At 36.9% G+C, this 14,451-nt stretch overlaps 8 protein-coding genes across 8 annotated transcripts; 3 read left to right on the forward strand and 5 right to left on the reverse strand. All coding sequences in view use genetic code 12, as the record gives it.

Annotated features, from left to right (window-relative positions):
• Window positions 1-200: 200 nt before the first annotated feature.
• Window positions 201-1,952, reverse strand: MED20 (Med20p; the record flags this gene model as incomplete). The annotated part of the gene is made up of 3 exons (XM_007372453.1): window positions 201-777; window positions 867-1,873; window positions 1,924-1,952. The coding sequence occupies 2 exons, from the start codon at window positions 1,932-1,934 to the stop codon at window positions 1,171-1,173; spliced, it is 714 nt and encodes a 237-aa protein (XP_007372515.1).
• SPAPADRAFT_48149 (uncharacterized protein) lies at window positions 429-1,046 on the forward strand (the record flags this gene model as incomplete). The annotated part of the gene is made up of 1 exon (XM_007372454.1): window positions 429-1,046. The coding sequence occupies one exon, from the start codon at window positions 429-431 to the stop codon at window positions 1,044-1,046; it is 618 nt and encodes a 205-aa protein (XP_007372516.1).
• Window positions 1,953-2,848: 896 nt separating the features above from the next.
• On the forward strand, window positions 2,849-4,580 carry SPAPADRAFT_58246 (Elongator subunit; the record flags this gene model as incomplete). Its single annotated transcript, XM_007372455.1, is given in 2 exon segments — window positions 2,849-2,889; window positions 2,903-4,580. 1 exon segment carries the CDS (start codon window positions 2,939-2,941, stop codon window positions 4,526-4,528), a length of 1,590 nt encoding a protein of 529 aa, XP_007372517.1.
• Window positions 4,581-4,698: 118 nt separating this feature from the next.
• Window positions 4,699-6,277, forward strand: CLC1 (Clc1p; the record flags this gene model as incomplete). Its single annotated transcript, XM_007372456.1, is given in 2 exon segments — window positions 4,699-6,241; window positions 6,255-6,277. 1 exon segment carries the CDS (start codon window positions 4,720-4,722, stop codon window positions 5,383-5,385), a length of 666 nt encoding a protein of 221 aa, XP_007372518.1.
• Window positions 5,414-6,715, reverse strand: SPAPADRAFT_131868 (uncharacterized protein; the record flags this gene model as incomplete). Its single annotated transcript, XM_007372457.1, has 1 exon — window positions 5,414-6,715. The coding sequence occupies one exon, from the start codon at window positions 6,713-6,715 to the stop codon at window positions 5,414-5,416; it is 1,302 nt and encodes a 433-aa protein (XP_007372519.1).
• Window positions 6,716-7,430: 715 nt separating this feature from the next.
• On the reverse strand, window positions 7,431-9,072 carry SPAPADRAFT_58249 (F-actin-capping protein subunit beta; the record flags this gene model as incomplete). The annotated part of the gene is made up of 1 exon (XM_007372458.1): window positions 7,431-9,072. One exon carries the CDS (start codon window positions 9,050-9,052, stop codon window positions 8,195-8,197), a length of 858 nt encoding a protein of 285 aa, XP_007372520.1.
• A 139-nt stretch (window positions 9,073-9,211) lies between these two features.
• Window positions 9,212-11,212, reverse strand: PHO89 (Pho89p; the record flags this gene model as incomplete). Its single annotated transcript, XM_007372459.1, has 1 exon — window positions 9,212-11,212. One exon carries the CDS (start codon window positions 11,157-11,159, stop codon window positions 9,411-9,413), a length of 1,749 nt encoding a protein of 582 aa, XP_007372521.1.
• Window positions 11,213-13,082: 1,870 nt separating this feature from the next.
• Window positions 13,083-13,922, reverse strand: SPAPADRAFT_58251 (uncharacterized protein; the record flags this gene model as incomplete). The annotated part of the gene is given in 2 exon segments (XM_007372460.1): window positions 13,083-13,833; window positions 13,849-13,922. 1 exon segment carries the CDS (start codon window positions 13,729-13,731, stop codon window positions 13,549-13,551), a length of 183 nt encoding a protein of 60 aa, XP_007372522.1.
• Window positions 13,923-14,451: the final 529 nt, after the last annotated feature.

A 14,451-nucleotide genomic window follows, 5' to 3' on the forward strand; every position in this document is an offset into this window, starting at 1 on the left:
CCGTCCAAACGTTTTAGGACGCGGAGTCATGCAGAGCAATTAAGATCACTAATAATTTAAGATCTTTAGCAAAATAAAGAAAACATCAGGTTTTTACATCAACAGTGACCTTCTAGAAAAACGTGTCACCATATGTTCCGAGAAAATTTCTTTTCATGATTGTCCACGCATTTACATTTGCATCACTCTTTTTTTTTTCGCAGCTATATTTCTTGGTAAGGCATTTGTATTATGAATGGCGTATATGGTTAAAACGCCGGATGTTACCAATTATAGATGATACAAGCTCTGCAAAAAGAATAATATTGTATTCTGTCCAGATAGTATAAATAGGGGTTGGATCGACTTCATATCAGGCCTGAATCTATTCTCATTACAACAAACAAACACACACATACATACATCTACATACACATACAAAATAAACAATGCATCTCATATTCTTAATCATTTTGATGGTGACCTCAATCTCCATTGCAATCCCAATTAAAAAACTTCCCTCACCTCTTCCTGTTGTGAAACCAGTTTGTATTGAGGATGCCAACGGTGTGACCCATTGCTTCAGTAAACCTAAAGAGAATCCTCTGGACAAAAGTGGAATAGTTTTTGATGCCGAAAAGAGAGAAGAAGACCAATGCTACTTAGGCAAGGACGGAAAGATCCACTGCCTGCCAGAAGGCGACGGTATTGTTTTTGTCAAACGTGGAGAAGAAGACCAATGCTACTTAGACAAGGACGGAAAGATCCACTGCCTGCCAGAAGGTGACGGTATTGTTTTTGATGCCGAAAAGAGAGAAGAAGACCAATGTTACTTAGGCAAGGATGGAAAGATCCACTGCCTGCCAGAAGGTGACGGTATTGCTTTCGATGCCGAAGAGAGAGATAAATTATGCATAAAGGATGACAAAGGTGTTGAGCATTGTATGGGAGACTTGGATGGCCAAAGACCAAGTTCACGAACCGAAGAGAACTGTATTTACTTTAAGCAGCTGGGTAAAATAATTTGCCTTGGCCCATATAGAAAAAGACCCGAAATTGCCCCCTAAACTTAGAAAATTATATAGCTAGTTATCTTGAAAATTTTTACAGTTATTCCTGAACTACAACAAGTAACACTGCTCTAATCTTCAAGTCTATGTTTCTATTTTCCTATACTCACATAGAGTTGAATTAAAAATTTAAAATTTTGGAATATTGAAAACAAAGGTCTCCATACTTGTCCAAATATTTTGTATCTAATACCTCACAACAAAGATTTCCTGGAGGTATGCCATATTTTTCACTAACTTTATCAAATACTTGCTTAAATGAATCAGGGTTTTTTGTGTCACACAAATGATCATTCAAATCAATTTGAATAAGCAATCCTCGGAAATTACCGTGTAAAAAAACATTTGAAGTTTTAATACACAAATTACCATTTTCAAGCTCGTATATTTGTCCACCATCTCCTTTTATTATTTGTCGTTGGGTCCACAAGCTCTGTAATTTTTGACCCACAAAAATATCAAATCTGTCATTTAAACCCGTGGTTGCTCCTCTATGGAGATGTTCATTGGGTATGGTTAATTCCGTAGGGTGACTTAGTTCGCTGGCCTCTTCCTCTATCAAGTTGGTGAATACACCAGCAGATTTTCCGTTTACTAGGGTTATAGTAGAATCAGGTAAATAGCTCGGGGAAAGTGTAAACAAAAACTTCGATTCAGGTGATGTTGTAGTTGTTTCCACTAAATCTGGTGGGATAGAGTATGGGTTATTTCTAAATATCTTGAAGTTGAAGTTCCATTTCCCCTTTGATGTGGGAAGTTCGTTTGAAAGCTGATCATGGAACTGTGTTATTGTTTCCGGTGTTGCCTTTTGCACTAGAAGAACCCTAAGTATGTTAGTAAGATGTATTGAAAACCAATTGAGCTGTAAACATACGCAGTTACCATTGTGTGTGTGTGTTGGTTGTAGTTTGTATGTTGATTCTTGATGTTGATTGTTGAGACAACAATATAGAATGCGCAAAGACAAAAAAAAAAAAATTCTATCCAATTTGAAGATCATCGCCTCAAGAAGCAGACAGAAATAGCTTCACTCCTACTACACAGTAAAGCATAACATGAGCATCGACTCAGGAATCGAACAAGAGGCCATATTTATAGGTGCCAATAAACAGCACTTTATTTCCGACTATAACCCCACTAATAACGTGGTTGCTTATGGTGCTGCAAATACTGTTGCCTTATGGAAACCCTTGGATAAGAGTCAACATGGTGTCTATTCTACTTTAAAGCACCACACAAGTGAAGTCACTGGTGTTAGATTTATTCCAAACTCTGAGTTCTTAGTATCCATCGCTGAAGACCACAAAGTTGTTGTTTGGAAATCTACTGGTGATAACTATGAGTACTTTCAAACTTTAGAGGGCCATGAGCATTCAGTTACTTGTATATCCGTCATTAATGAAAATGTATTTGTCACTGGTGGTGCAGATCATAAGATTATTCTCTGGGTTTTTGAAGATGAAAAGTTTAAGTTAGGTGAAGAATTCCAAGTCAAATCAAACTTTTACCCTTTAACTTTAGCCATTCAAGACATTGATATTGCAAATGGATCATATCTTTTGGCTATCGGTGGTACATTATCCACCTTATTCGTCTACTCCTTCCAATTATCAGGATCTGTAATCTCCAATTTGGAAAAAGTGGCAGAATTAGCTGGTCACGAAGATTGGATTAAGTGCCTTCAATTTGTCACTGAAGAGGCCAACCAAAACTATATCTTAGCCAGTGGATCTCAAGACAGATATGTCAGATTATGGAGATTGAAATTGAATGATTTGATTGACGATTCTGACGAAGATGAATCTAAATTGACTCTTTTATCCAACAAACAATACAAATTCGATTTTGGCACCAATTCCCGGGCTGCATTCAGTTTTGAAGCATTGATTATGGGTCACGATGATTGGGTCACCGGATTGCAATGGCATCCAAGTTACAGATACACCAATGGCAACAAGAAGTTACAATTATTAACATCAAGTGCTGATACCGCTTTGATGATTTGGGAAATGGATCCAGATTCAGGGATTTGGGTGTGTGTAAGCAGATTAGGGGAAATGTCAATCAAAGGAGCTAGTACTGCCACTGGTGCCTCAGGAGGGTTCTGGTCTTGTTTGTGGTTTATTGACGAAGAATCAGATTCTCAATACGTGCTTGCCAATGGTAAAACTGGTTCATTCAGAGTTTACAAATCTATTGAAGAATCAAACCAATTTGAATCGGTATTGGGTGTTACTGGTGCAGTTAGGGATATCACCGATTTGAAATGGTCCTTAAATGGAGAATACTTCACTGCTACTTCATTAGATCAAACCACCAGATTATACGCTCCATGGAGATCTAATAGACAATTCACCACCTGGCATGAATTTGCCAGACCACAAATCCATGGGTATGATATGATTTGTTATGATAATATTACGGGATCTAAATTTGTCTCTGGGGGTGACGAAAAGATTCTTCGTGCTTTTGAAATGACCAATTCCTTGAGTAAATTATTAAAGAAACTATGTGGATTTCAAGTTGTTGAAGAAAATGTAGAATTACCTGAATCTGCGTCGTTGCCTGTGTTAGGGTTATCCAATAAGGCTGCCAATGAGCAATTAGAAACTGGGGATTTGGCACCACAACAACAAGATGACGAAGAACAACAACCACCACAACAAGATGATGTATTAACCTCACTTGAAACTCCACCTTTGGAAGAATATTTACAAAGGTATACCCTTTTCCCTGAAATTGAAAAGCTATATGGACATGGTTATGAAATAAGTTGTTGTGCTTCATCACCTAACGGATCATTAATTGCATCTGCATGTAGATCCAATACAGCTAAGCATGCTGTGATTAGAGTTTTTAATGCCAAGCAAGATTTCCAACAATGTACCCAGATCTTACAAGGCCATAACTTGACCATATCTAGTCTTGAATTTTCACCAAACGGTAAATACTTGCTTGCAGTTTCCAGAGATAGACAATTTAGTTTATGGACTGTTGAAAATGAAACCACTGGCGAATTCAAATTGTTTGAGCTTAATCCTAAACCCCATACCAGAATCCTTTGGGATTGTTCTTGGGTCGGCGAGAACCAATATGGAGATTTCTTTGTTACTGTATCTAGAGATAGACATATGAAGTTATGGAAAGTAGGTGAGAGCCAATGTGAATTGGTTGCTTCTACAAAATTACCACAACCAATAACATCGGTGTCTGTATTTAAAGGAGGTTTAATTGGAACCAACGCTATAGTTGCAGTTGGTTTAGAAAATGGTGGAATTTCCGTATTCCAATTTGATATTGCTCAAGCTATTAGTGAGTTTAAGCATATTGTTGATTTGGACGAGTTGATTGTTCCTGCAAATAGAATCGAAAAGTTAAGCTTTAGCAATAAGTTACATTCAGATAAACTTTGGTTGGGTGTTGGAAGTAAGGATACTTCTGTCAGATTGTATACCATTGACAAGTCACTTTTTTTGTAATAGAATAGCTATATATAGTGTACATTATTCACATTCACATAGTAGACATTCCTCTTATTTAGTAAGGGCCGAGCGCTACCGACAAAATCTTGAAATTTTCCACCCGCACTTTTGTGGGCAAAAAAAACAGCGAACAGAAAATCAGTAATATCAACAGAGCCCCCCCCTTTATCCACATACAAATACAAACCATGGCTGATAAATTTCCAGAAATAGAAACCATCGGAGAAGACTTACCTCAAGACGAGCAATTGGACGATTCGGATTTCTTAACTCGTGAACGACAATTAGTGGGTGATCAATTCACCACCGAGCAAGACAAGGATGTTTGGGCCGACGAAGATGACGATATAAATGAATTCAAGGAACAATTCCCTGAAGTTGACGATTCTGCCCCTGTTCAAGTTCCTGAAGTTGCTCAGGATGAGGAAGAAGAGGATGAATTTGAAGCCTTTGGCGGTGCTGCTGCTCCTGCCAGCGACAAATACCAGGGTGAATCACAAGCTTTGAAGGAATGGAAGGAACGTCGTGATTTGGAAATTTCGGAAAGAGAAAAGGCTAATGCTAAGACCAAGGAAGATATTATATCCAAGGCCAAGCAAACCATTGATGACTTCTATGACAATTACAATTTGAAGAGAGAAGAACATTCCAAACAGGTGTTGAAGGAACAAGAGCAATACTTGGAAAAGAGAGATGGTTTTTTGAAAAGAGGCACTTTGTGGGATAGAGTCAATGAATTGGTGGAAGAAGTTGGTGAATTGCCAGAAAACGAAGATAGAGACAAGTCAAGATTTAAAGGTTTGTTAACTAAATTAAAGGGTAAAGAATCTGCACCAGGTGCAGGTGGTTACTAAGTATATAAAGTTTTAGATTTATAGTATATCACATGATACAATCTACCATTCTGATCATTGTATTGTCCTTGAGTCTTTGATAATTATCTGGATCTTGCTGTTTGTTCTTTTTGATATAATCATTTAAATTCATTACTTTGAAAACACCAAAACACATCAACAATGTTTCAAGTCTTATCCAGTTCTTTAATTTCATTATTTTAAACAGTGGATGGTTCTCTTTGGTGATTCTCCACTTGGATAGTAATATCAATCGGAATAAATACAAGTCCAAGTCGTTTAACCAGGATTTACTAATTGTCCTTATATTTTCAGTTTCATCCTCCTCCTCATCTTTGTAACCTAACGCGGGGACAACATTAAGTGCATTCAAGTAAAGAGTCAAAAATGCAGCAACAAATCCAATTGTCTTGGTATAACTCTTAAAAAACAACTTATAGTTTCTCTTGTAAAGTTTTTGTAACGTGTTTTTAGGAATATCTCCCTTGGGTTTCAATAATCTGAACATTGGCGAAGTCAAGGTAATCAACAAAATTGCAATCATATTTGGAGCATAGATGAAATTAACGATTGAATTAGCTCTATGGAAATTATACGTCCAGTAGTTCAAAACCACGCTCAATTCTGTTTCATTACGTTTCTTGTATTTCACTTCGTAAAGCCTGTCCAATAACCTGGTCTTTATAGTAAGTAACCCGAGAAAGCCGATTATAACGTAATTTTGGATTAAGTAGTTTCTCAATAGACTAATCCAGTTTAATCGGGCATGATTGACACCCAATGAAAAGTTCTTCCAGATTGGAGCGAATATTCTTGATTTAATACTTGATGATAAGTATCGTTGGTTTAACTTGTATCTCGTTGGTGTTAAGTAGTTACTTAACAATTGAGCAAATATCGCAGGGAATATAAAGAATTCTTTATTTTCATATAGTTTGACTAACGTTGGATGATTCCTGTATGTCTCCAACTTGAAGTATTTAGAATAGTTTGGGGAGATCTGAATTTTAGTGTTGGAAGGAGTATTCAATTCTCCATAGTAGTTAATGATAAAGTATATTAATCCATAGTCTTTGGGTATAAACTTATTAGTCACCGTAGCTGAGTAAAGAAAACAGCAACTAATAAGATTAGCCAATTTCTTTGTTCGTCTTTCAAAAGTTGCTGTGTCAAACTTGCAACATTGGCTTATCTTATCTTGGTTGTCTAATAATAGCCTTTTGATTATAGGATTTAAACTAAGGAAAGCGATCCAATAAAGTGGCTGTGGTGACTGTTTAAGTAACCTTATAATATATGCTTGTCTGTTTAGTTGCCTTTCATTAGACATAATAGACAATTGAACCATGTTGTGCTAACTAACTTGGTTACCAAATCTTTATATCAGAAAGCGATTTTATACCATAAGAGCTTTGCGGAGACCCCAAGCCTTTTTTCTGGTGATGCGCGTGATAATTTTTATTTTTATTTTTGTTTCTGTTTTGTTTGACCGCGGGTTTATTGTTTACCAATCTTTTTTTTTTTGCTTACTTTGATTGAATTAGGCAACCGTTATTGACCCTTCTTTAAACCCACCCTTAAACACAACAATTCACGTAATAATCAACCCAATATGAGTGCGTCTTTACAACTTCCTCAGCGAAATTCGGTACAAGCAATAACACCTAGTCCAGACCGTAAATCTACGCAATCAGACTTCAAAATAAAGACAGCAAATTCAGTTTCGTCCAAGTTATCACGATCAAGTTCATTAAGAACAAAAGGACTTAACATATTTGCTGTCTCTCCAGCTGCAACTCCACCACCAGCTAAAAGCACCAGCACTCGTAATACTCCCGCCCCTGTGTCTCTGGTTACCCCATCTAAAATTGAAATCAAACAAGATGAACCAAATTCCCATACTAAACCAGACTTAAAATATGACGTCGCCCTTCCATCTAATGAAAAGTTGGCTACTTTGAAAATAGAAGAACAATTACGGTTGTTGGCACTTAAAGAAATGTCCATTGTTGAAATTAAGGACAATATAAAGACTCTAAATAGTAAACTCTCAGTTCACGAACAAGAGTTGAATAAGTTGAGACGAGTTATTCAAACTTCATTGCATAAGGAAATAAGAAGCTCTGCTATAGAAAACCAAGACAAAAGAGTACTCCACCAAAATAACAATTTCCAGACCAGGACAAAAGGTCTTACATCTCCAAACCCTAACCTACCTCACATTCTTCAAGAATCCAATGCCGCAAATAAAATATGGAATGGAATATCCAAGCCATTGAATATGCTTGATAACTTACTACAACAAGAGTTTGAAAAATCATTGGTACCTGAACCTACTCAACATTCTACTCAATATCATCTTACACCGCATAGAAGCCGTCTGTCACAAGGTTCATTCTCAAGCATAGGATCAAACACGTCTCCCTTGAGGGGAAAATCAAAGAGATTGTCTACTAGTGATGCGCCAGCGCACGAGCGGCATTCTTTTGTCACTGACGATATGATTCAAACAGTTTCCTCGTCCATTTGGTCGTTTGTGAACGACGTAAAAGCTAATGTGTTATCCTCATTAACCGATGAAGATTACACGGCCACATTGACTAATATAACAAAAGAAAATTTAGAATCTGGAACGAGTTTGGATGATCTAACGAACCGGACAATAACTCAGACCGAAGTTTTGTCAGAATGTGAAGATGATTTAGATTTATTAGAGCCAGTAGTTACCGATGACGACGACGATGACGAGGATATCAAGATAGACTTGTCAATTTATAGAAAATGATGAATATTTATTTATACCTATACTTTATAAACTTTGTAAACCTTTGACAATTTGTTGTTGTCTTAACTCTTCTAATTTTTTATCGGAAATATCTCCAATAGAACGTAAATCTTTCAACATTATATCCTTCAATTTGTCAAAGTAAACTTCTTGCAACAAGTTTCTAATATTATATTCCGACTTTTCAATCAAAGTACCTAAATTAATCAAATGGAAAGTTTCTAAATTGACACCTCCTTCCAATTCAACAACTTGGGAAGTTTCCAACTGTCTGGTCAAATTTCCAGATAAGCTTAACGATGAACCTTGAGATTTTTGTAAATCAAGAATAACAGATGAAGTCAATTTATATAAAATACTGGTTTTAGATTGAGGAATCACTTCAAACACATGAATAGAATCCCATTTTCCTGATCCATCTTCAGTTTCCTTCTTGAACAACACCACACCGGCAAATCCTTCTTCTAATCCAGCACTTTCATCCTCAGCAGTATCCCACAAATACACAGAAGAAACTCCAGCACCTTCATAATACAAATCACGATAAACATCAAAACTGTCATTAGCTTTGATTTCCAATTGTCGTAACAAGTCAGAAGGATAAGGAGGCAATTCATCACCAGAAATGCTAGGATAATATTTATTGGACCAAGGTGATCTATAGGAATCCCCATCACGATTATAATCACAACACAAGTACATCTTCCCGGTTTCTCCACATTGAGCCGTGGTTAATGGTGTATCTACCGACGATAAGAGATCCTGCACGAGTTCCTCGTCACCGACGAGGGTACAGATATCATTGAGATTTGTTTGGATGGAACGAGGATCTAATCGTCTAAGAAGATCTAATGATGCATCGAATTTATCTTCGTAAGACATTTTTCAAGGTGATTGTGTATGCAAATTGGAATAAGTACAAGTTGGAAGAATCCACATTTGAATTTGTATATTGTGTATGGAATTTTTGGGCGTGCGAAAACCATTATCAAATTTATGGAATCCAACCCCTCCCCCCCCCCCCTACTTTAAACCCCCCTTGGGGGTTCTCTGACTATGTAATGCAGACACTACCAATCCAGACCAGAAGAAAAAAGAGTTGAGATTGTGGAATCTTTTTTGTTTTAGCAGAAATTGATCAACTTGAAAACAATTAAATTAATAAAAAATTATAAACACCTAAAAATACCGAGTTCTTGATCTATGTAAAAATATCTAAATAATTCCCACTTTTATTTCCTTACATAGTGTAAGTAATACCCTTGGATGGAGCATTCAATATTATACCATTAAGAATACCAGCAATTAAACCAGCACATGGTAAAGTAAAGATCCATCCCAAGTAACACCAAGCAACCATTCTCCAGTTGACAGATTTCCATTCTTTGTTACACAATCCAACAAAAACAGTAGCACCGACGGCAGATTGAGTAGTAGAAACAGGAATCTTTAATTGGGTGGCCATAACAGTAGTGATGGCAGCACCTAATTCTAAGGAGAACCCTCTTGAAGGAGATTGTAAAATTAACTTGTTACCCAAGTTAGCCATGATTCTGTAACCAAAAGTCCATAAACCAATAACTAAAGCAGAAGCAGCATAACAAAGAACCCAGACTGGAACTTCAGCCTTGGAGGCAGTAGTGTTGGTGCTCCAAGTTAAGTAGACGGTGGCTAATGGTCCAGTAGCGTTGGCGATATCGTTTGCACCGTGAGCAAAAGACATGGTACAAGCAGTGATGGCTTGCAATAATGAGTACATGTATTCAATCTTGTTGTCGTAGTATTTGGAGGAAGTGTGTAATTTCTTTAAGTCACCAGCTAAGATATCCTTGGAAGAAGCTTGGTTGTGAATAACATCCTGTCTAACACCGTTGGTCAACAAAAGGAAAAGAAGGTATGGGTATTGAGAAGGTTGCTTGAAAAGTTTCTTGTATTCTTTCCAACCGCGAGGATGCTTGTGCTTTGGAGCAGAACTGGTAGTTTTCTTAACTTTAGGTTCAGCTACTTTTTCAATATCACCATGGTCAGAGTCACTTGATTCGCCTTCCTTGACAATAGTTTCTTGTTCTTCAATCAGATCAACCTTTTCAATCAAATTACCAGCTTCATCATATCTTCTACCTTCATAGTAATCAATTGTTAATTCATGACCTTCTGGTCTTGGTGGAATATTGTCTGTAGATTTAAAGTAAAAAATAGGACCTCTAAGAACATCATACCACTTCAAAGTCCAGTCTTCATGGATCAACTTTCTGTTAAAGTATGGGAAGAGGAAAAGCATATACAAAGCAGCTGCAACACCACCAACACCAAAGATAGCACCACAAGTAGTACCAGTTGACAAATCATTCAACTTCAACTTTGGAGAACCCTTCCAAACAATCAACATGGTTAAAATAGAAAAGGTGGTAAACACTAAGCATGGAACCAAGTACATGGCATTCTTTAAAGATCTTCTTGGATCCTTGATTTCCAAAACAGCATACTTTGAAATCAAGAAAATGATGGTTGCAAAACAACCAGCAATAAGTGGGGCAATAAACCATGAGGCAATAATTTGAGCAACACCACTCCATCCCCAAAGGATATTGTGAGCACCCTTGGCAGCAATGGAAGAACCAATAACGGCACCAACAATAGAGTGGGTGGTAGAGACTGGCATACCAATAGAAGTGGCAATAGTTAACCAGGTAGATGAACCAATCAAGGCACAGGACATGGTCAACATCAATACTGCCGGTTCCTTTTCATAGACAGAGACATCAACAATCTTATTTCTGATAGTATCAGAAACACGAGAACCAACAAGAACAGCACCCAAGAACTCCATAATTGCAGCCAATATCATGGCTTGCCAGTATTTTAAAGAACGGGAGGAAACAGATGAGGCAAAAGAGTTTGCAACATCGTTTGCTCCGATATTCCATGCATCCAAGAATGCAAAGATCATCGCAATAGCGAAGATATAATCAAATTGATGTAAAGCCATTGTGAATTTGGACTATGAGACTGATTTGCTTTAGAGATCTAATGGATGACAGTAAAGAAGGAAAGAGAAACACGAAATTTTCTTTTTAAAGATAAATTGTACTATATTTATACAAATGTCTACCTGGTGACCAGGGCATATCATCACCATGCTTCCTTGGGGGGCACGTTGTTGTAGTCTTTTTACATTCAGTGTACTAAGTGCTAAAAATATGAGAGGTCAAGAAAAAAAAACTATGCATATAATTTTTTTTTAAAAAAAAAATCTGGAAATGTTAAAAAAAAATAATGGAAAAATAAAGAAAAAAAGGAAAATGGTGCGATAGAAATGACATCACTAATCATTCATTTTTGACACAGATTGCTGGTCATGATATCTGGGGATCTTGAACACTGATTTGTCAAACTTCACCCCGTTGGCTTCGTTGAGCAAGATTCAATTACCTGGAGAAATCATGATGATTTGATTCACAATTCTCACAAGAAACCTGAGCACCATTGTTGCGAAAATTCTGCCAAGCAATATCTGAGCAAACCAAGAAATTAAGCTTTTACACTTCTAAACAAAATGCTCGGCAACACCACTTAATTGGCAGAAAGTTTAGATTATATTAAGAGTCTCCTGGCGACAGTTTGACAACGTGGGTCTGGTCAATGTTTCTACAACGATTTGAAAGCTTGGTATTTCAAAACTTATTTTTACATTTCCTAATGTCATGCGAGTAGTTCTTCGTTACTTCAGGGTATCTGATTGAACGGAGTCTTATTTTTTTTTTCTACCTGCCTATAGTAAAACTAATAATTTCAAGCAATTATATACCGGGTTGAGTTTTCTAATCATTTAGCCTTGATTTTTGCGCGAATCATGGAAAACTGCAACATGGCTTCTTTGTGGCTTTGAAATTTTCGTGCGGCTATGTAGGTGACTCTGCATGCGACTAAAAATAAGTCAGACTATTGTCATTTTTCCATCACTTTTTTCCGTCGCGACACACTTCCAATGTCATGTAGAAGAGATGACATCCACGAGGTCTCTTGAGCGTGACATGGGTATGTATAATATTTTGTAACATCGTGGGTAGCAATGTACGGAAACATAGACGAAGTCAGTGATGATATAATAATTGTGCAGCTACTACATGATGCTCTGTCGTGGAAATATACAAGACAAAAAAAAAAAAAAGAAATGCCTAAAAGGTTAAACTAAGGCACACGTGGGATCTGACATGTTGTAAGGTTTTTCGATTGAACTATTTTTTTTTTTACTTAGGTAGACTCTCTTATACTCATCCCTTTAGCAAATTGAATTCTAAAGCGTTACAACAAGTGTGGAGAACCGTGCTTCGGTTATTTTATATGGTACCCTCGTGTATTCGAGCACCTGTCAAGGAGGGGATCAATCGTCGTCATGTTCGCAAGTAAATCCCCCCGCACAACTGTATGCTTCGAAGTTCGAATCTAGATTCAAGATCATGGAATTTGAAAAGAAACAGCCTTGTCCTTGAAATTTTCATTTTCCCTGACTCTGGCAATACTTTGGAACGTCTCAACTGAAAAAGCAATGCAACGCCCTTGAATTTTTTTGCCTGATAATCCTTTTACAGTTCCGCTTAATAGAGGCTCATTTCGGGCCAACTGCCGAAATAAAAGTTTAAACGATTAAACAAAAGGATTGCCTTATCAAGATGCATTAAAACAAGCATGAGATTTTTGACTGGGTGAAATTCATCGTATATTTGCATAGAAAATATATTATTTTTTAACAGAATGACACCCCTAAGCCATTCGCTTAGTCTTCATGATTAAGTGACCTAGTTAATAGTTGTCATTACAGTCTGGACATGGCTTATACTGTTTACACGGCTGTAATTAGACTACAAATATGAATCTTTTTGCAGATGATTTGCTTTCTAAGGAATTTCTAAAATTTTATTGATCTATCTGAAATTTTTACTCGCATTATAATCAATAAATCCCTGCACGCTTTTCTGTCTTGGCAATCAAGCTTGGCAGCATTTGTAATACCCCCCCTCGTGTGCCTAACAATAAATGTTAATAACAAGATCTTTTCTGTCTACAGACGAATTTCCCTTGTTAGTTATATTTTAGTGTTGCGACTAACACGTGGGTAGAGTTCCTGTTTAATCTGGCTTCTTCGCATGTATTAGTTATCTATTCCTTTTCTGGAAGTTTGGGATTATATCTTTGCCTATCCATATTAGGAAAAACTATGGGACTTTGGTACAATCAAAAGAAGTTAATACGAGAAATACCCTGATCGTCCCTCGTATGTGTTTTTTTTTTCCGCAATTAAATGTACTTTCACGGAGTACTTCGTTGCACCATTTTCCAGATCAAATCGGTTTCCTACACGATTTTCTAACCATTGTTTAGAATTTCTTATCTATTTTCTTGACATTCTTTTGTATCTTTAGGGATTCACTTGAGGCTGTGCTGAAATAACAAGAAAAACTTAGCTCATAAATCAAAAACCGTACATATGTAGTAGTAATATAACTCAGTTCTATGAAAATAGTACCATGTGGCCAGGCCGCACTCATTCCATAAGGCATTTTAATTGAGTGTTAATTATTGCCCAGCGATCGAAGGAATTGATGCTTACTCGTTTTCTTGGCTAGTCGTGCCATCAATATAGAAAACGTGAAATCTTTAGATTAATTCTAAATTTAAAGTTACGCCTTGGCCCCAGTAGTTTAATTTGATATAACTGCTAATAATCTACGCATGTCCTTTCATGGTTAAAATAATTGTCGTAAAAATTTATTATTTATGAAAAATCAACAAGGTTAAACAAATATCCTGTCTTTTTTCTTTACCTATACTTTATATGGACATAGCCTACGTTCCCAACCATACAAGATTTGCTTCATCGTATATCTCAACCTCTAACGGTATTTTGCACCTTATAAACTCTAAAAATAGATATTCCTGTATATAAGTGATATGCTCAAAATATGACCTCATGACGTAACTACACAAAACATAAAAACAAACCCACACAATCGCTATCAACTACTCCACAATCGCTATGGTAGACGAAAATCAATGGTTGCTTCACCATAGAGCACCTACTCCACCTGTTCCCAGCGTAGTGCGGTATGATTCACCGCCCACACCTCGACATGGTGCGACCCGATTAGCACGACCTCCACTTTTATCGGTACCTTCCAACGCGTCGGTTCGAAGTACATCGAGCTTCAATGATCCCTTGCTAGAACGATATAGTAGGCATAATCATGACAATGATACATTATCAATTCTTGACTTTAAAA

This window comes from Spathaspora passalidarum (genome assembly GCF_000223485.1).
Source record: "Spathaspora passalidarum NRRL Y-27907 unplaced genomic scaffold SPAPAscaffold_1, whole genome shotgun sequence".
In the NCBI taxonomy this organism is placed as follows: Eukaryota; Fungi; Ascomycota; class Pichiomycetes; order Serinales; family Debaryomycetaceae; genus Spathaspora; species Spathaspora passalidarum.